The sequence below is a fragment of the Aspergillus sydowii genome, assembly GCF_001890705.1.
Source record: "Aspergillus sydowii CBS 593.65 unplaced genomic scaffold ASPSYscaffold_14, whole genome shotgun sequence".
Lineage (NCBI taxonomy): Eukaryota > Fungi > Ascomycota > Eurotiomycetes > Eurotiales > Aspergillaceae > Aspergillus > Aspergillus sydowii.
In genome coordinates this window covers 290,053-309,565 of record NW_024467872.1, presented here as the reverse complement: position 1 = coordinate 309,565, position 19,513 = coordinate 290,053, and the positions used below count along the sequence as shown (strand labels likewise).

The 19,513-nt window shown below is 51.4% G+C and overlaps 5 protein-coding genes across 5 annotated transcripts; 4 read left to right on the top strand and 1 right to left on the bottom strand.

Moving 5' to 3' along the window:
* Positions 1–867: 867 nt before the first annotated feature.
* On the top strand, positions 868–5,685 carry ASPSYDRAFT_161194 (putative membrane bound C2 domain protein (vp115); the record flags this gene model as incomplete). The annotated part of the gene is made up of 6 exons (XM_040842969.1): positions 868–1,065; positions 1,130–1,192; positions 1,253–1,505; positions 1,557–3,968; positions 4,031–4,171; positions 4,220–5,685. 6 exons carry the CDS (start codon positions 868–870, stop codon positions 5,683–5,685), a joined length of 4,533 nt encoding a protein of 1,510 aa, XP_040697917.1.
* Positions 5,686–7,225: 1,540 nt separating this feature from the next.
* ASPSYDRAFT_488623 (uncharacterized protein) lies at positions 7,226–8,153 on the top strand. The gene has a single exon (XM_040847722.1). The coding sequence runs from the start codon at positions 7,349–7,351 to the stop codon at positions 7,820–7,822; it is 474 nt and encodes a 157-aa protein (XP_040697916.1). The 5' UTR covers positions 7,226–7,348; the 3' UTR covers positions 7,823–8,153.
* ugp1 (UTP glucose-1-phosphate uridylyltransferase) lies at positions 7,517–10,348 on the top strand. Its single transcript, XM_040847741.1, has 3 exons — positions 7,517–7,583; positions 7,843–7,959; positions 8,446–10,348. Exons 2-3 carry the CDS (start codon positions 7,882–7,884, stop codon positions 9,907–9,909), a joined length of 1,542 nt encoding a protein of 513 aa, XP_040697915.1. The 5' UTR covers positions 7,517–7,583; positions 7,843–7,881; the 3' UTR covers positions 9,910–10,348.
* A 439-nt stretch (positions 10,349–10,787) lies between these two features.
* ASPSYDRAFT_35629 (uncharacterized protein) lies at positions 10,788–16,167 on the top strand (the record flags this gene model as incomplete). Its single annotated transcript, XM_040845354.1, has 9 exons — positions 10,788–10,910; positions 11,009–11,605; positions 11,658–11,809; positions 11,865–12,044; positions 12,125–13,042; positions 13,220–13,280; positions 13,434–14,003; positions 14,083–14,774; positions 14,832–16,167. 9 exons carry the CDS (start codon positions 10,788–10,790, stop codon positions 16,165–16,167), a joined length of 4,629 nt encoding a protein of 1,542 aa, XP_040697914.1.
* Positions 16,168–17,311: 1,144 nt separating this feature from the next.
* ASPSYDRAFT_35628 (putative cholinesterase) lies at positions 17,312–19,483 on the bottom strand (the record flags this gene model as incomplete). The annotated part of the gene is made up of 1 exon (XM_040845353.1): positions 17,312–19,483. One exon carries the CDS (start codon positions 19,481–19,483, stop codon positions 17,312–17,314), a length of 2,172 nt encoding a protein of 723 aa, XP_040697913.1.
* Between the last annotated feature and the right edge of the window lie 30 nt (positions 19,484–19,513).

Below are 19,513 nucleotides of genomic sequence, written 5' to 3'. Positions count from 1 at the left end.
AGTGTGGCGCTCGTGGCGGTGCAGTCAATAGATCCAAGTCCGGCGTCCATTAGTCCACTAATCGCGTCGATCCATCGGAGCTCCAAACGCAAGAGTGCGAGATCGATGATCAGAGGTGGCGAGCAATTGGGTTGGTTTGGGTGATTGCGATTGTCTCAATAAAGTATGTGTTAAAGTAGGTGTTAAGTTGAAGAGCCCCGGCGAGTCGTTACCCAGTGTGGTAGACAGAAGGGAGGACCTGTTGCGTTCATCTTCGATCGGCGTTCCCATCCATTTCTGTCTTTGCATCGACGTCACGACCGGCTTGGCTTATCTGCCTGCCCGAATTCATTTCCATTTCTGAGCTTCAGCTCTTCACGAGCCACTTGCGTCGTCACAGCGGCTCCTCTCCTCGTCCACTTTCGGCTGCCCTGAATCTCTCCTCACTCTCCACTTTCCACTTTCTCCCTGCCTTCTTTTCTACCTCGTCTTTTCCCCTCTTGACTTTCTTCTCCTTCGCCAGTCCTGTCGCAACCCAGCCCAAAGAGCCCAGGCAATTGACGCCTTCACATGTGAGTGATTCCTTTCCCCCACTAGCTTGCTTTGTTGCGGCTGGCTATCTCCGAGCGTCTGGTCCTGCCGCTTTTCGTCCCCGCTGCCGAGCTCCCAGCGGCAAGGCAACCACCCATTCACGTCTGTCCACCCGCCACGCTCTATCCTCGAGCTTGCATTCCAGCTCTCAATTGCTCGCGGCGAAACTTCTGCCCATTTTCAACTACCGTCCCATTTCTGCAAAACAGTCGTGTCTCTGACTGATTTTCGGTGCTCAGATTGTACAGCTGATTCGAACGAAGTGGGCGACCCCACGCCGGAGGCCCAGCGACAGCCATGGCGTCTGCAAATACCGAACAGAAGGAGCAGCAAGCTATCGATGCCGCCGAGACTTCTTTCCAAAATACACAAGCCGGGACGAACCCGGACAAGGTCGAACAACAGCTGGTCGATGATACCCGGAAAGCAGGTCTGCCTGCCTATCAATTTGACCCAGATGCTTCACCCGAAGAGAAGGCCGCCGAGGCGGAAGCTGTACGTCTTAATTACTTGCTGGTTTGTCCTCGAGATGGTTCGCTAATGCTAATTGTTCTGATAGCGCGTACCCCCGGGCTTCCACCATGAGCGGAAATCAAAGGCAGTAGGCGTAATTACAGACAAGGTGAGTCTACAATTGAGGCCTGCTTGAACTCGACAGTTCCCTAATCAAGTATCAATTTAGGATGATGGCACTCCGTCTCCGTATAGTCTTCCTCCCCCGAGATCCGCAACTACGTTACTCAAAGAGGACAAGGTCGAGGAGGTAGCAGAGAATAAGGAGGGAGAAATGGATGACGATAAACGATGGGCGCGCGACCGAACAGGATGGACTCCTCGATTTGTCCGTGAGGACGATCCGGAAGACCATGACGAGGCCACTCTGTTGGATCATCAGACGTTTTTGGAGGGCAAACTTGACGATAAATTCTTCGGCGGTAGGTAGCTTACGGACATCCCGACATTGACTTTTACTGACTATCCGCTAGACTGGTATCACAATGCCGCCGTCATCATGTTTGCCTGTCTCTCCTCGTGGATGATTGCTGTTCTGGGTGGTGGCCTGGCCTGGATTTTCCTTGTCATGGCCGCTTGTGGTACTTACTATCGCACTTCGCTGCGGCGAGTCCGACGGAACTTCCGCGATGATGTTCACCGCGAGATGGCAAAGCAACGCCTGGAGACCGATACTGAGAGCTTGGAATGGATCAACAGTTTTCTGGTCAAGTTTTGGCCTATCTATGCACCGGTCATGTGTGATACTATCATCAATTCCGTTGATCAGGTTTTGAGCACGTCAACCCCGGCATTCCTGGATAGTCTGCGATTGAAGACCTTTGTCTTGGGTAGCAAGCCACCGCGTCTGGAGCATGTCAAGACCTACCCGAAAACTGAGGTTGACACCGTAATCATGGACTGGAAATTCAGTTTCACTCCTAATGATACGATGGATTTGACTGCTCGCCAACTGAAAGACAAGATCAACCCCAAGGTCGTCTTGGAAGTGCGTGTTGGCAAGGGCGTTGTCAGCAAGGGCCTTGATGTGATCGTTGAGGACATGGCTTGCAGTGGTTTGATGAGAGTGAAGGTTAAGCTTCAGATCCCCTTCCCGCACATCGAACGAGTTGATGTCTGCTTCTTGGGACGGCCGGAACTCGACTACGTTTGCAAGCCCCTCGGTGGTGACACCCTCGGGTTTGACATCAACTTCATTCCTGGTCTTGAGTCCTTTATCAAGGAACAGATTCACGCCAACCTGGGTCCCATGATGTACGAACCCAACGTCTTCCCCGTCGAGATCGCTAAGATGCTTTCTGGAAATGCTGTTGATCAGGCAATTGGTGTCGTTGCTGTCACTCTCCATGGCGCTGTGCAGCTCAAGAACCCCGACAAGTTTGCTGGTACACCCGATCCGTATGCAGTCGTCTCTATGAACAACCGAAATGAGATTGGCCGCACCAAGACTATACAAGATACGGATAGCCCACGGTGGAACGAGACTATCTACGTTATTATCACATCATTTTCGGATACTTTGACCATCTCTCCATATGACTGGAATGAGTTTAGAAAGGACAAGGAACTGGGAACTGCGACATTCGCCTTGGACAAACTGGAACAGGAGCCTGAGCACGAAAGCTTGTACCTTGAAGTCCTGGCAAGCGGCCGAACCCGTGGCTCAATCCATGCGGACATCCGATTTTTCCCTGTTCTGGAGGGAAGAAAGCTGGAGACTGGTGAAATTGAACCGGCACCAGAGATGAACACGGGTATCGCTCGATTCACTGTTGAGCAAGCAAAGGATCTGGACGGTACCAAGAGCATTGTGGGACAACTTAACCCTTACGGTGTTCTCCTTCTGAATGGAAAGGAAATCCATATAACCAATAAGCTCAAGCGAACAAACAACCCCATTTTCCAAAATGCTTCCAAGGAGTTTTTGGTCACGGACAGAAAGACTGCCAAACTTGGTCTAGTGATCAAGGATGATAGAGATCTAACCAAGGATCCGATACTGGGGACTTATCAGATCAAGATGAACGACATGCTCAAAATGATGGAGAAAGGACACCAGTGGTTCCATCTTCATGGTGCTAAGTCTGGGCGTGCCAAATTGGTCTTGGATTGGAAGCCTGTTGCAGTGGGAGGTATTGCAGGAAGTGCCGGCTACGTCGACCCTATTGGTGTCATGCGAATACATTTCAGGGACGCAGCAGGTCTCCGGAACCTCGAGAAGATGGGCAAGTCTGATCCCTACGCTCGTGTCTTACTTTCTGGTTACATGAAAGCTCGAACCGTCACCTTCAGGAACAATCTCAACCCCGACTGGGATGAAGTTGTGTATGTGCCGATCCACAGCGATCGTGAGAAGCTCACCCTGGAAGTCATGGATGAGGAGTCTGTTGGCAGTGACAGGTCTCTTGGGTCAGTGGAGCTCTCTGCATCTGATTACGTCCACGAGAATGAAGCTGGCGAATATGACACCGACGATGAGAAGCAGCTTGTGTCTCGGACGCTTCGCCTTGGCAACCGCGAGAAGGGAGTTCTGAACTACACCGTCGCTTTCTACCCGACCATTCCCGTTGTTAACCCTGACGATGAAGATGAAGAGGACATGCAATTAGATGAGGATGGCGAGACTGAAGGATCCACTGACTTGACAAGGAAGAGTACTGACTCGAAACGCAAGAGCTTCCATTCCAAGACCAAAAGTGTGGACTCTAAGGCTTCCGCCAAAGCGGCAGCGACGAACGGCAATGGCACTGTAGACGCGCAGGCAAACGGTCGCCCGAGCCTTGACTCGCGACCCGGCACCGCAAGAGACTCCGAGACGATGTCAGTCAGATCCATCAAGGAGGTGCCCAAAACATACATATCCGTGGAAGATCTTGCGAATCACGGTAAGTACAATACCTCTCTAGATCATACCTAGAGAAAAGTAGCTTATACTGATACCGACCAGAATCCGGTTTCCTTGTGTTCAAGCTTCATGAGGTCAATCTCGCACATAGCAATGTGCATGTGGAAGTCCTAATGGACGACTATATGTTCCCAGTTTGGTCGTCACCAAAGATTCGTACAAAGACTGCTACGGTGGAAGACAGTACGTTTGAAACCCCGGCCTTAGATCATAAGCTAATAGATGATACAGTCGGTGATGCATTCGTGCGAGAACTCGACTTCTCGAAAATTACCCTTAGAATTGTGGACAAGGTTAACGCGGGGGGTGACGAAGGTGATGAGCACATCGTGGCTAAACTAACAGGCGACACCCTTTCCACCCTTCAGCGCATTTTGTACACGCCAACCGAGCTCAATCTACGATCCAACGACGGGGAAGTGAGCAAGGTTACTGTCAGTGCCCGATACATCCCTGTTACCATGAAACTTGACCCTACGGAAAGTATCAACAATATGGGTACCCTCCGCGTAGATGTCTTGGATGCTGCAGATCTTCCGTCTGCAGACCGAAACGGATTCAGTGACCCATACTGTAAATTCCGCCTGGAAGACAAAGAAGTTTTCAAGACCAAAGTGCAGAAGAAAACTCTCCATCCTGCATGGAACGAGTTCTTTGAGGCTCCTGTCAAGTCTCGCATCGGTGCTAATTTCCGCTGCGACGTTTATGACTGGGATTTCGGTGACAAGGCGGACTACCTTGGTGGTGTTCCAATCGACTTGGAGATGTTGGAGCCTTTCCAAAACAAAGAAGTTTCTCTGACTCTTGACGGAAAGTCAGGAGCCATCCGATTGAAGCTCCTCTTCAAGCCTACCTATGTCATTCGTTCTCGCCAGGGATCGTCAACCTTCTCTGGTACCTTTGCTACGCCCGGAAAGATCGTTGGTGCCCCCGTCAAGGGAGTTGGGTTTGTTGGCGGCAACGTGATCAAGGGCGCTTCCTTTTTGGGGCGTGGAATTATGTCGAAGATCCGAAGAGATAGCCATAGCGATGATGAGAACGAACAGAAGGAAGTGCCGTCAGCCATCCTAGTGGATGGAGAGACACCACCTAACGGGACTCCTAGCGGGACGCCCAACAAGAGCGAGCTTAGCCATTCTCGATCCCGAAGCGGCGCCTCTCATTACGGCGATCGAAACAGTATCGGTGGCAAGGGAGATACCGGAACTGCCACCATCTCGGTGTTATCTGCTAGCGGATATCCTCCATCGGCCAATGTTCGGGTGTTCATCCGCGCATCCGGACCGAAAGGCAGCAAGGAGGTGCTTAAGACCAAGGCTATCAAGAGCAGCAGCGGGTCCGTACAGTTTGACTCCGCGAACGAGACTTGCCATATGCACAACACGACAGCGGATGTGTATTACCATATCAGGGTAGTTGACCATTCAACTTTCGGCTCTGACAGCGTGTTGGGAGAGGGCAACTTCCTTGTTGCCGACCAGGGATCCGCTGTTGGACAAGAGAAGACGGTGAACGTTGGCAGTGGAACTGTTGTGCTTCGAACCGGCTTTTCGGGTTCCGGAGACAGTCTCCGCCCCGGGACAGCATATTCGACTGCAGGCGATAATGCATCGGAGGTTCATGTGGCGGACAGCCCAGACTCGAGGAAGCCCCGACGGAGCTTCCTGAGCAAACGCAGTGTCAGCGGGCGTGAGTAGTGGCTGACGGCACATGTGATGATTATTTTTTGATGCTCGTGTTTTGATCTTACCCTTCTCTTTTTTCCTTTATTATTATTTTTCCCTCCTTGGCATCAAAGGTTGTGGACTCCACATGATGTAGCGTTTGCACGACGGGGTTGGGTGGAGGCTCTTGGATAATGATTGTTACTGTAGATACCTTAGTTGAAATGCGAATGTGGGAGTTACAAAATTGAAGTCTTCACTCTTCAGCTGTTCTCGTACACCGCTTTACAGGCGTCGCAGTGACAGATCCAATCCCTTACTGAAGTTGCTGTGCTTAGAATAAGTGACACCTGTCTAGCCATAACTATGCAGTCCATCAGTAAGGTAAGCATGCCCACAGAGTCATAATATTGTCCAAATGAGGAAAAGTGAGACATGAGACATTCAGTGTAGTTTTTCTTGTGTAATGGCTTTAACAATGTCTTTCTTTTAATATGCGGTTCGGTTATATGGTTATATTTAGCCTGCGTCTAGCCACATCCCGCAGGCGTAACCACGGTTCGGGGCCTGACTCTTGACACGCTTAACTATTATTGTGTTAACTTGGGTTCTCGACCCAAGACGAGGCTCTAATTTAGGGCAGGCAAATTATAGCTCAGGGATGAGAGTAAGACATGGGCCTTATCATTATGGGTATATTTAGCTGCGGAGTTTATAGACTATTTGGTGTCTCCGCCAGGCGTCAATAAACTCGGTACAAAAAGGAGAGTCGAAGAAATATGCGGAAAGGTTAACGATACGAATGACAATGTCATCGGTCAGGCAGGTGGATATCCGGGTTTAAAATTAGCAGGGCGAGAGTGATAGTGGCTTTTGCAGTTCCATTCGACGCTGGGTGTAATAAAAGAACAACATGTCCCATACAGACATGAATAATGAGGATTCCCTGTCAGTTGGGCCGTGGGCGTGTGCATCGGCGACTGAGCTCCGAGAGAACGGAGCATGGGGGCAATGGGTGTTTTGAGTGGGTAAGGCTGGAATCGATACTCGATAGTCAATTGACTACACTTATCTCGAAGCAACAGTGGAGGTTGACTATTGTACATTTGCAGCAGATGTAAGGTGGATGTAGATTGCGTATCTGTCATTCCATTATTGACCTAGAGAACTTGCTCTGTCTTACTCTTACCCAGTCTCTCACTAACTATCCTTGTCTCTGGCCTCTGTCCCATATATTCAAAGTGAAGTGTTTTGAGAGATTTGGTGATGACGAGGCGGTGGGGCACGTTTTATGAGATCGTTATTTATTGAACCCTGGGAGGGGGGAGATGGGCCCGGCCAGGGAAAGGGGCTCGGATCGCTGCAGCAGCCTGAGTCTGGTCTGGTCTGTCTGTCTGGTCTGGATTTGGAAGAAAGGAGGTTTTCGAGCTGTCAGATCTTGCTTGGTTGATGACTTGACTTCAGGCAGGGCCCAGATACCGAGAGCAGATGCCCACAGATCACCCACACAACATCCCTCCTTTCGTCGCCTCTGTATGTTGTAGGTCTGGTCATCTGGCGATATCCTGTCATGTCCCAGAATATCTTTTGAATCCGTCCAGGAATGTTTCCAAATTAATTCTGATGCTCACATATTTGGTGGTGGTGGTGTTTCGTACTGTCACAGAGCTGGATACCGCATCGGGCGGAGCCTGGAATGGGCGGGCTAACGGTGGCCCTGTATGGTCAGGTACGGTCACAGGAGCTCCCCTCCCCTGAGTGGGGAGCGGCTACGAATAATTGTTTTCGTCATTATTGTCCCTCTGGGCCTTCACCAGCAATAAAACCATCCTGCCCGCCAGCTCCAGCCTGCATCTCTGTCTTCTCTTCACTCTCTTCCCATCTGCCCTTGGCTTTTGCCTCCCACCCTTCTGCCCACCTGTCATTGGATTGTAAGTGTGCCCATTACCGTTCCTTTCGGGCCTTCGCGTCACATCGTTGCCGTCATCCCTCCTTTGCCAGGGATCGACACCTTGGTCGACACACCATCTCTGCTGTGGCAACGTGGACCAAGGCAGAGACGGAACAGAGCGTGCCTCTGCCCACTCAATTCCCCAACCCCAGTCCCATATATATTTGCTGGCCTCTGTTGTTTTCACGCTCCTCACTAACTCTGCTGTCCGCTCGGTAGGCCTGTTTGATTCTTCAAAGTTCGAGGTTCCTCCGCATACCACATTAATACCAGACACAATGGCCACGAAGGACCTGCCAACCCACCTGTCGAACGCAGGCTTTGGCAAGCACCACGGAAAGACACAGTCTCACATGGTAAGTTCCGAGAAAACAGGATGTGTTCTGGTTTTTGTTTCTTTGTCTTGTTGAGATTTGCCGTTGGGAAAGCACCGCCCGCGCGTATGACGTCGGCTCTGCCCCTCGCAAGTCACTTAAGTCTACTCCGTGAAAGACCACTATCGCGATTCCAGTGGGCAGGGATATCCCTGTGAGTGGGTACCAGCTGCGATTTCTGCAATTAGATGCTGTTGGTGGTGGTATCTACTTTGAACCTGATCGCCTTTTTCTGCTCGCATTCTGCGTTTTGGAACACCTTTTCATCAGTTTTCTAAGACAGCACTACGCTTTAAGCTACGATATTCCGCATCTTGCAAACAATGTCGTATGTTGTGCGTCGGGGGCTCTTTAGTGCTGCACTGGTCTGCTTTTTAAACCCACTGGTTATTGTCTCAGTCCACCGTTGTGGTCAATGTTTGGCGTGGTTTATATTTTCATTTCTGGATCTGAAACTAACGGTTTCAGGCATTCGAAAATGCCTCCACCAGTGTTGCTGCCTCTCAGATGCGTAACGCCTTGAACGCCCTTGCCGAAACTGTCCCCGACGAGAACGAGCGCAAGCGGTTCGAGGCCGAGACCGACAACTTCTTCGCTCTCTTCCGCAGATTCCTCAACGACAAGGCCAAGGGAAACTCTGTTGACTGGGACCGCATTGCCCCTCCTCAGCCTTCGCAGGTCGTTAACTACGATGACATTGGCAAGGATTCCTCCGTCGAATTCCTCAACAAGCTTGCTGTTGTCAAGCTCAACGGTGGTCTGGGTACTTCCATGGGCTGCGTCGGCCCCAAGTCCGTGATCGAGGTCCGCGAGGGCATGTCATTCTTGGATTTGTCCGTCCGTCAGATCGAGCACCTGAACCGCACTTACAATGTCAACGTGCCCTTCGTTCTCATGAATTCTTTCAACACCGACCAGGATACCCAATCCATTATCAAGAAGTACCAGGGCCACAACGTCGACATCATCACCTTCAACCAGTCGCGCTACCCCAGAATCATCAAGGACTCGCTCCTGCCCGCTCCCAAGTCCTTCGATGCTCCTCTGCAGGACTGGTACCCTCCTGGCCACGGTGACGTTTTTGAGTCTCTGTACAACTCCGGTACCCTGGACAAGCTTTTGGAACGTGGTGTCGAGTATATTTTCTTGTCCAACGCTGACAACCTGGGTGCTGTCGTGGACACCCGCATCCTGCAGCACATGGTTGACACCAAGGCTGAATACATCATGGAATTGACCGATAAGACTAAGGCTGATGTCAAGGGTGGTACAATCATCGACTACGAGGGCAAGGTCCGTCTTTTGGAAATCGCCCAGGTGCCTAAGGAGCACGTCAACGAATTCAAGTCTATCAAGAAGTTCAAGTACTTCAACACCAACAACATCTGGATGAACCTCCACGCTATCAAGCGTGTCGTTGAAGAAAATGAGCTCGAGATGGAAATCATTGCGAACGAGAAGTCCATACCTGCCGATAAGAAGGGCGAGGCCGACCAGGCTATTTACCAGCTCGAAACCGCCGTTGGTGCTGCTATCCGCCACTTCAAGAACGCTCACGGTGTCAATGTTCCTCGCCGTCGCTTCCTTCCTGTCAAGACTTGCTCCGACTTGATGGTGGTCAAGTCCGATCTATACCGCCTGGAGCACGGTCAACTAGTCATGGACCCCAACCGATTCGGCGGTGTTCCCGTCATCAAGCTCGGATCCGACTTCAAGAAGGTGTCCGACTTCCAGAAGCACATTCCCAGCATCCCTCGTATCGTCGAGCTGGATCATCTTACCATCACTGGTGCAGTGAACCTGGGTCGCAACGTGACACTGAAGGGTACTGTCATCATCGTTGCAACTGAAAGCAGCACAATCGACATTCCCCCAGGCTCCGTATTGGAGAACTGTGTTGTGCAGGGCAGTCTGCGTATTCTCGAGCATTAATTTGGGAACCAATATGTATCTAGCTTTTCCACGAATTCTGAGCCTTGTGTCGAATGTTCCGAACAGTCTTCTGCACCAAACTATGTAGAGTTTGGGTTTCATGTGTGCCTGAAGCCTTTGCAGCTTAACGTAGAAGCTTTCCTTTCAACTTAACGTCGAAGCTTATTTGCAAGTGATTCGAAACTTATACGCGGGGTAATTTATCATCAACACCCTTCATCTGCTTGTTACTGCCTTCCTTGATGCTCATAAGATTGATAGACAAATGTGGACGTCACGCTGGAGCAGGCTCATTCAATTAAGTCCAGATCACACTAGTCAAATAATGCAGCTGTATAGATCTATACGCTGTGATTGACGACGGTAAAAGCAGCACCAAGCGGGACCAAATACGGGAAAAGGAACATCATCGTTTGCTGATCCCGAACCCCGATAGAATCATCGCATTTCCGGGGAACCTCCGGGGGACGATGGTGGCCTGGACCTCATTGACCCCGGTGGTGCCACCGTGCCGCCATCACGTGTGGGTCTCCCGCAGCGGATTTGCTGCGGCGGCAGAGATCCCCAGTTTGCCTTTGGATACAACCACCATGCTCACGGTCCACGGTCTGTCCCTCATCCCGGGCATGTACCTTCGGAACTATATACTACCCGCTCTTTAAGGCCGTCCAATTGGTAATTCTTGCGGCTGAATCAGGCTTCCATAATTTCGGGATTACCACTCCACGGATCCGCATAAACCCGTTTGTACGTCACGAGAAATCGTAACCATCTCAGCCATATATCAAGAGGATGCTTCAACTGTTATCTGGCAAAATATTCGCACCTTTTTGCCACTCCGGTCCCTCGGCCTATGTCTGCTCCCCAAGCATGTTACCATGTCTGAGTCTCCCACGCAGCATCGACACCTGGTGCCGGGACCCTCTCCCCGAAACGAGAGATCCTCCGGCGAGTCCATTTTAGAGGAGCGTCGGGGTTCCCTGGATTCCACCAAGAAGCGCGTTTCTATGGCATGCACGGCATGTAAAAAATCAAAGCGGAAGGCAAGCGTTTTACTGCGCCTTGATTTCAGACCACTGTCCTGACATTAGAAAAATAGTGCTCCGGCACACGACCATGCGACAACTGCCGCGCGTTCGATCGAGAATGCATCTTCGACGAGACACTCGATCAGAGGCGCCGGGTGGCAGCGAGGCGGACGGCCGACGAGCTGAATTACCACCGCGACCTGTTTAACGATCTTCTCAAGGTTCTACGCGCAGAAGACCGGTCTTATGCTATCAGATTGCTAGATATAATTCGCCGCGATGCGACAAATGAAGAGCTACGCACGTATATTGACCAGATACTTGTCATCACTGCTGGAAAGGTGGAAGAGAGCGAACAAGCTGTTCGTAAACTTGAGGATATACGGTCCTCCCTGAGTGAGGGTGCGACGCAGTCATGGCGGCCCCAGGTTATGGATATTCATTATCTGTGCGATGAATTTCCCTTCCGGGTTCCAGCACAACCGTGGACGAATGTCACGGCAGACTCTGATCTCGTCTCACATCTTGTGTCGCTGTACTTCACGTGGGACTATCCGTCCCACTCCTTCTTGGATCGCGATGTGTTCCTTAAGCACATGACCCTAGGAGATTTGAAGTCGGAATTTTGCAGCCCGTTCCTTGTTAATGCACTGCTTTCCAATGCATGCGTAAGGCACACACTTTTGCTCCAGTGCACTTAGAGATATTAACCATGCCTAGCACTTTTCCAACTACTCAGAGGCCTATACCAAACCGGGCGATATCGTGACCAAAGGAGGTGATTTCTTAGCAGAGGCCGAGCGGTTGAAAGACGAGGAGCCTGCAAAGATAACACTTACTTACTTACAAGGCCTCCTGTTGTTATATGAAAAGTTCGTTGCTCTGATGGATTTTGGCGTATCCTAATAGGTACTGATATCGTGCTAGGTACTCTCTGTCTGGAAAGAACGATCTCGGGTATAAAATGTTACACGAAGCAATCTGGTCCGGAGAGAACCTGGGACTCGTTGGCAATAGAAAGCCTGGATTCCCGACGGATAGCAATTTCTCGGGGGACATGGAAGCATCTCTTAGGCAAACTGCCTGGGGTTTGTTTCACATCGATACGTGAGTCTCTAACACTTACTTCCGTGGCCGTGCTGGAGCTAATCCTGCAGAGTTGTGCACACCGACTTCTTACGGGCCAGTCTGATAATGTACGTCTACAAGAAACGACCTGACAAACATGATCAGACAACATTCTGGTGGCCGTACCCCACCCACCAAAGCCCGCAGAAGTCATACCTTGGTGAATACTTTGACATGTCGTACGATCTCTGCGTGATCGCGCGAGACATGTCCCAGAGTCTTTTCAAAATTGGTAGTAGAAGACTTTCCGCAGACGATCAGGTCAAGATTAGAGATACTTTTTATGAGAGGCTGCGTCGGTGGGGCGACGGACTGCCTACCACTTTTACTATTGAGCATGAACCACCGCCATACATCCTTATGCTCAAGATGCGGTATCATACCCTGGTCATCAATCTCTTCCTATATCAAAATGAGGATGAAATATTAGGGTCTACCACGGGGGCCATCAAAACCCCCGAAAGCCCAACAACCCCTAGTCCTTACAATAAGCGCAACGTCACGCAGTCAGCTGCCAGGGCAATCGCCGTGCTTGTGCGCCAGTATCGGCGAGAGTTTGGTATGGGTTACGCCCACCATTTCGCCATCTACGCAGTTAATCTGGCCTTATTCGTGCTGGTGGAACAGTGTGGCACATTTGACATACTTGATAGTGACTTCCTGTCCCTCGCAACTGCTTACTCTAGTATAGCGAGTCGATCCCATATTGGACGGAATATGTTTCATCTCTTTCGGCAAAATGTCCGCGCCAAATGCCAGGGAAACCGACTGCGTCACTCCGATGAAGTAGTTGAGGAGGTTAAGACCCTGTTTGATGAAGAGTGTACTTCGCCGTCTGTTTTCGATGAGTTTGCTGATGGACTGGAGAAGTTGGACGCGGACGAGCGATATCGCGTGCTCGGCGAGCATCGTTTGTCCGACATGCTTGATCGATACGAAACTCTAAGTCTCGGTAAGGACGAAGTCGCGCTTGGGAGGTGCTTTGAGCACCCTGCTTCGATGTAGGATATCAAATTGCGATCCAGTTTAGGAGCAGGCATTATTTGGGAAGGTCACAAAATTGCGCGGTCTACACGCGCGACCGCAAGTTGACCGATTCCTGGGGATTTGCTGCCAATTTACTGCGAAATAATTATTTTTTACATTTTACTTAGTGATACCAAAGTCGTCACCGCGATGACGATTTACTTCCAATGCGCGGTTCATGACATCATGGTTAGCTCTCCGCCACTACGTCTTGCGAATTCGTTCCTCTGCCCCTCTCGATTCAAAATATCGGATCCCTTCTTCTATTTATATTCTGTGCTATGCAATTTCCTCCGTCGAGCTTATCGCTTAAGCACGACGTTACGGCTTTGCATATTTTAGCCGCTCATGGGGGACAATCACACTTACCGCTCGGGTCGTTCCTCGTTCAGTTCAGCAGTCAACCAGAATGCTGGCAGCCTGAGTCCCAATTCAATGGCCGGCTCCTCCTCGGACTGGATGTGGAGGGCCGGATCGCTGGGCGCTCCGTCGACGACAGCAAGTGGCAACCCGGCGCAAGCCCAAGCCCCGATGGACTACCAGATGTATCCGTACGGGCAATATCCTAATCTCAATGTTCCGTTACCGCCGCAGCCTCCAGATGCGATGGCCGCACCCAAGATCGCAATCCCGCGCGCTACAACCGCCAAAGCATCATCGCAGCGACGTCGGTCAGCGCGCGCCTGCGAACCCTGTCGGCAACGAAAGGTCAAATGCGACGGCGGGCGACCGGAGTGTCGGAAATGCCGGGAACATGGAGTGAGCTGTTCGTACATTGATATCAAGCGGATCCGGGATCAGAAGCAGCTGGGAGTTTTGTCGGAGAAAGTAGAGCGGTATGAGAAGTTGTTAAGGCAGCTTGAGACAGAGGCGGAACCTTCAACTGCGAAGCAGATCAGAAGGGCTTTACCGGTGCGCAGCCCCGCTGTTACCTAAAGTGTTGGATTCTTTTTTTGTCTTTTAATAGTTAGGGCTGGTGCTAACAGATTAGACTCTTGAACAGGCACCGTCTGATGACGGCGAAGAAGCGGACGATAGTGACGCAGACTCGGCAACATCGCACGGATCGCTAGACGAAATTGACCTGATCAAAGAAGACTTAAACCGCAGCGACAAGGCGGTAGCGGTAGGGTTTTACGGCAAGAATTCGGAAGTGGCATGGATGCAGAAGCTTGAAGATGTATCAGGCCAACGGGCATCCGAGTCAGACGGGGAGAAGCCGCACTCGAATAGAGATGTCCCGATCATGTCGATGAGCTACCACCTAGACGACCTTTCAATCTCATTCCCTGAGACGGTTGATCCTTTTGCTGTGCCGGAGAAGGACTTGGCAGACCAGTATTTCAACGCTTACATGGAGTCTGTGCACCCGTCGTTTACCATGATTCGGAAGAACACATTCACGACGCAGTATGAGCAGTTTTATAAGAAGAAGCAGTTTAGCCCGCCGCCACGCAAGTGGCTCGCAGTGTTGAATATGATATTCGCGCTGGGCTGTCGGTATTGTAAATACACGGGAAAGGTTTCTATTGGGGAAACTGATACGGACGATACCGTGTTTTTGAACCGTGCTCGGAAGCTGTGCTTGTGTGGTAATGTGCTGTTCGAGCATGACGATCTCCAGCAAATTCAAGTGATTTTGCTTGTGGCGTTTTATCTTATTGCGTTGGGGCAGGTAAACGGGTATGTATACAATCCATCTTCAGTCTTTACTCCAGCGTACACTGACTTATTTGACAGTGCATCCAAGTTTTCAAGTTTGGCGTTGCGCTCGGCCATCTCACTCGGTATAAACCTGAAGTTCAAAGATGACAGAACGCATTATGCATCAAGAGAAGCACGAACTCGTCTCTGGTGGTCAATATTTCTCCTTGAGCATCTCGTCACCTCAATAACCGGTCGAATTTCCGGCTGCGGCGAAGGTCTCAGTGCGGCATTGCTTCCTGTCCCGTTTGATGAAGACGGTGCCGAGCGTAACCCTAACCTTAGTGAAATCTTCCGCAACCAAAAGCTGCAGGCTAGTCGTCTCCAGCTGACAATGTTCCAAACGGACGATGAAGCTCAAGCCGCCTCGGCATGGTTATCTCAGTGCGAGCCCTCGCCGACGCTGCTCTTCCACTGCATCGTCGACCTCAACGTAATTTCTCAGTCCGTCATAAACAGTGTCTACAGCATACAAGGCCTCCGCGAGTCCCCAGGGCAGTTAGAGAGCCGCCTCCAGAAATATAACCGATGTATGGACGTCTGGCTGCGCAAAGTCCCCACACCATATCGGTTCACCGTTTCTCCAGGGGATGACACCTTTCTTCCTCCTGGAATTGGACACGTAGAGACCGACTACACCCGCGAACGAATCACCCTAGCGGTCTACTACTATGGCGCCCGCATAACCCTCTGCCGGCCCTGCCTCTCCCACAGCCCAGACCCGCGACAAAAGGTCAGCGAGCGCAGCCCCCGCGCGAACTTCCGCACCCAGATGACCCTCGCGTGCCTCCGCGCAGCAACAAACCTCCTCTCGATACTCCCCGAAATACCAGACACAACCTGGCTCACAACCGTAACACCCTGGTGGGCAATCCTCCACTTCATTATGCAAGCAACAACGGCCCTCCTTATCGGTCTCTCGACCCATTTCGCAAATGACACCGAGTTAGCCGCCGCCGGCAGCACCACCACATCCTCCTCAACGACAGAACGCGGCAGCAGTAAAGACGAAAACACCTCTACAGAAACAACCCCTGCGAGCCCACCCTTGACTAAAGATACCATTGTCGCCCAGACCCAAAAGGCCATGCACTGGTTGCACCATCTCGGCTTCAGCAACCGCGCCGCGCGCCGCGCGTTCATCCTCTGCGAGCGCTTCGTATCGCGAATAGGCCCCAAGCTTGGGATCGACGTCGATGCGCTGCCGACCAGTGAAGCATTCCCGCCTGTCGGTGATGTGGATATGATTGGGGCGAGTGATTGCTCTGGACCTGATAACGGTGGTGGCGATGGTGGCGATGGGCTTGGGGATGGAAGTGGGCTGTTTTCGGACATGTTGGTTTCGGATGCGTTGGCGATGGTTGATGATTGATTGAGGGTGCTCTTCTATTCTCATGATTACCTTTCGAATTGGTTTTTTTTTAACTTGGAGGTTTGGATTGCAGTGGTTAGTGGTGAAAACGTGCAGTACATGATTATAACGAATACCTCTGTAGGCTTAGAATGGCTAGAATGGCTGGAATATATTATTTAATTACATATTTAACTGATGTTGTAGAGTGGAAATAGGTCTTAAGCTGGATTAAGCGGATTCGATAGGATGTAGTGAGTGGCAGCACAAGAATACCGTACTCCACCAAGTTGAACTGAAACAGTTTCCAAGATACAATCATATAAGAATTACTATCGTGACAGAATTAGACTCAAGGTATACCAGTAGCATAAATTTTACAGCCAGCCAGTTTTAGTTCCACATGATCGTATCTTGAAGACGTCTCTTCCTGGCAATAATACCCCAGACCTCAACTTTCTGCAATTATGACCGCACCGCCTCCAATCTAGATGATCGACATCCACGACTACAAGTAGGGGGAGGGCCGGAAGAAAGTTCCCTTGGTTCTGACTGGGTACCGTAAAGATCCATAATAAAGTTTCAATTTTTCTTGCCACGGAAAGCACAATATTGTCAACAGTATGCTAAGAAGCTTTTTTGTGAAAAAAGAAAAATATAAACGAAAAGTTCATGATCTAAGATTTCGCATACCGGAGATACGGTACAACCAGCCGGCTAGAAGCGGAGCTACGCTCGAAATAAACTTTGTGGGGCGAGACTGGGGTACTGACTAGAAGGGATCTAGACTGCCGGGGGGGTGTCTGTTCCTGCTAGGGCTGTCTTGTCTGCGAAGGGTCAAGGGGTGGCGTGGATGGTTGTGTGATTGTGATGTAGGGGGAGTGAGTGACTTCATGAGTTGGGATGGTTGTTACCGTTTCGGGTGTCTATGGTGACTAATACATATTATAGATTGGTATGGTTGATACCTGACATTGAAATAAAAAGGGGATAGAGCATTGATATTGGAGTCCTCCGCTAATAGATGCTTGCTTGGTAATAGACGGTCGTTCTTGATTGACAAAGAGTTCTAATAAAACAGGTAAAGGCAGAGAAAGAATGACTAAACAGATTATATGGGTTCATGATGCTCGTACAGATCATCACCACTCTCTAGCTCAAGTAATTACTCAGTAAACCTCGCGTTTTCAAATGTAAACCCATAGTCCTCAAACACCGCACACCCCTCCGTAACACCCGGATTCTTCGCCCTAGACGGCGGCACACCCAACGACGCAAGCGTATCCTCCTCAGTATCATGCTTCTCAATACGATAACCACCCTCCCCGAAGATCCGGTAAGTAGCGGCATACGCAGGTCCACGCAGCCTCAACATCTCCGCATCCGGATTGGGGTCATACGTCCGAAAGAACGCCCCAAAGACATCATTCAGATATTGTGAGTGGTGCAGGTCGCGCACGCCGTGGTAAGGCTGTACATTGATCGTTTTGCTGTTCAGCGTGCCCCAGGCCGGGAGGACGTCGCTGGCGTGGCAGGTAGCGTTGTAGATGGGGTTTGGGTGGCAGATTTCGGGGACGCTAGAGGTGACGTTATTCTGGGCGTGGCCGTCTGTGATTTCGACGTTGTAGAGCGTGGGGAGACTTGCTGTGCCGCCGTTGCGGAGGAGGTGGGAGAGCGGGCAGGTCCATTCGCTGGCTGTTAGGGCTTGGCCGCCTGTGATGCGCACGGAGTCCTTTTGCGCGAGGTCTGTTTGGAAGGCGGAAGAGTTGACGAGGGCGCTGGCGAGTTCCGGGGGGTATGCGTATTCTAAGAGGAAGTTGAGGGCTGACTGTGTGGACCCCAGGTTGTCGATTAACCTGTTGACGTAGATGGATGCTTCTTCAGAGACAGTGGTGAACATTGTTGGGACGCGGTTGGGGAGACGGTTTGTGGCGAGCAGAGTGTGGAATTGGTCGTCTATCACGCCGGTGCCAGACTCGTCGACGACGGGCATGAAGGGCTCGATGGAGGCCAGCAACGACGAAACGTGCAGCCAGTTGGAGGATACATCTTCTGCAACTGCGCTCAATGCAGTTGAGAATTCACTGGAATTGCCGAGGAACTTGGTTGCTGGAACGGAGCGGAGGCAGGATACCAGCGAGGCCTCGCCTGTGGTGTTGGCACATCCAACAGCTTCAGCGATATGAGGTGTGATGAGCTTCGTGTATACCTCGCGCGTGTGCCATGGGAGGTCAACTGGCGCAGACTGGACGAGAGCGCCGGAGAAGAGGCCGCGTGCAGCAGTCGAAGAGAGCACAGCGATGACACTCTGGCCACCAGCAGACTGGCCGAAGATGGTGACATGGGCTGGATCGCCGCCGAATGCTGCGATGTTGCTGTTGACCCATTTGAGAGCCGCGATCTGGTCCATGATGCCGTAGCTGCCGGTGGTGAGGTTCCCAGTGGCCAACAGCCCCAGTGCACCAACGCGATAGTTGACCGTCACGACAACAACGTCGTTACGGCTTGCGAAGTTGCCGCCGTCATAGTCAATCATGGACGCAGTGCCTGAGGTGAAGGCACCGCCGTAGAAGTAGACGGCGACAGGCCGCCGCACAGTGCCAGCGCGGTTGGGCAGGACAGGGGTGAAAACATTGAGATACAGACAGTCTTCGGAAATGCTCTGCTGGGCTCCGAACGCGGAAACTGCTTGGGTACACGAGCTCCCAAGCTGCGTCGCGTCAATGCTCTTACGCCCGGAGTATTCACGCGGTGGTGCAAAACGCAGTTGGTCAACAGGGGGGTCTGCAAAGGGGACCCCGAGGAAGCGGAACGAGCGTGCATCGCGGTATCCGGTCAGAGTGTAGTCGTTGGATCGGACAGTGATCTTGGACGAGGCCACGACGGTTCTGTCTATATCCCTCGTCGGGGGCACATTGGAGGTACAGATAGCCGCAAGTGGACGATTGCACGGAGCAGAAACTGCACGTCTCTGGCGAAGAGAGTATGCCTGACAGTCGCCTCCAACCCACACTTCGTCGTCTGGACCAAGATCCTTTGCATAGACAAGGTAATCTAGTTGATACACTAGCTCGGTGCGATTGGCGTCGGGGGCAGTCTGGAAAGGGAACAGTCCCTCTCCGATGGCTGCGCAGCGCTCCCTGGCCTGGGAGTTGCTCAGGCGGTCGTACACCAGAACAGCAGAAGTGCCGTTATTCTCCGCACTTAAATAGTTGTATTTCAGCGTCTGAAGAGTGCCGAGAGAGTCCGGTCCAGCGGGCTGGCCAGGCGCAGGGCAGCTCGGGGCCGCAAGAGCCTGCGCGCAGACCAGAGCACCAGCGAGCAAGCGGAAGTGCATGATGGTCAAGGCTTCAAGTCTCAGAGCGCA

What these genes read in the sequence shown, in the direction of transcription:
- ugp1 (XM_040847741.1), top strand. Translation starts at nt 7,882, where the DNA reads ATGGCCACGAAGGACCTGCCAACCCACCTGTCGAACGCAGGCTTTGGC. An exon ending in GAAAGACACAGTCTCACATG is followed by an intron (nt 7,960 to 8,445) that starts GTAAGTTCCGAG and finishes TAACGGTTTCAG; the next exon opens with GCATTCGAAAATGCCTCCAC.
- ASPSYDRAFT_488623 (XM_040847722.1), top strand. Translation starts at nt 7,349, where the DNA reads ATGGGCGGGCTAACGGTGGCCCTGTATGGTCAGGTACGGTCACAGGAG.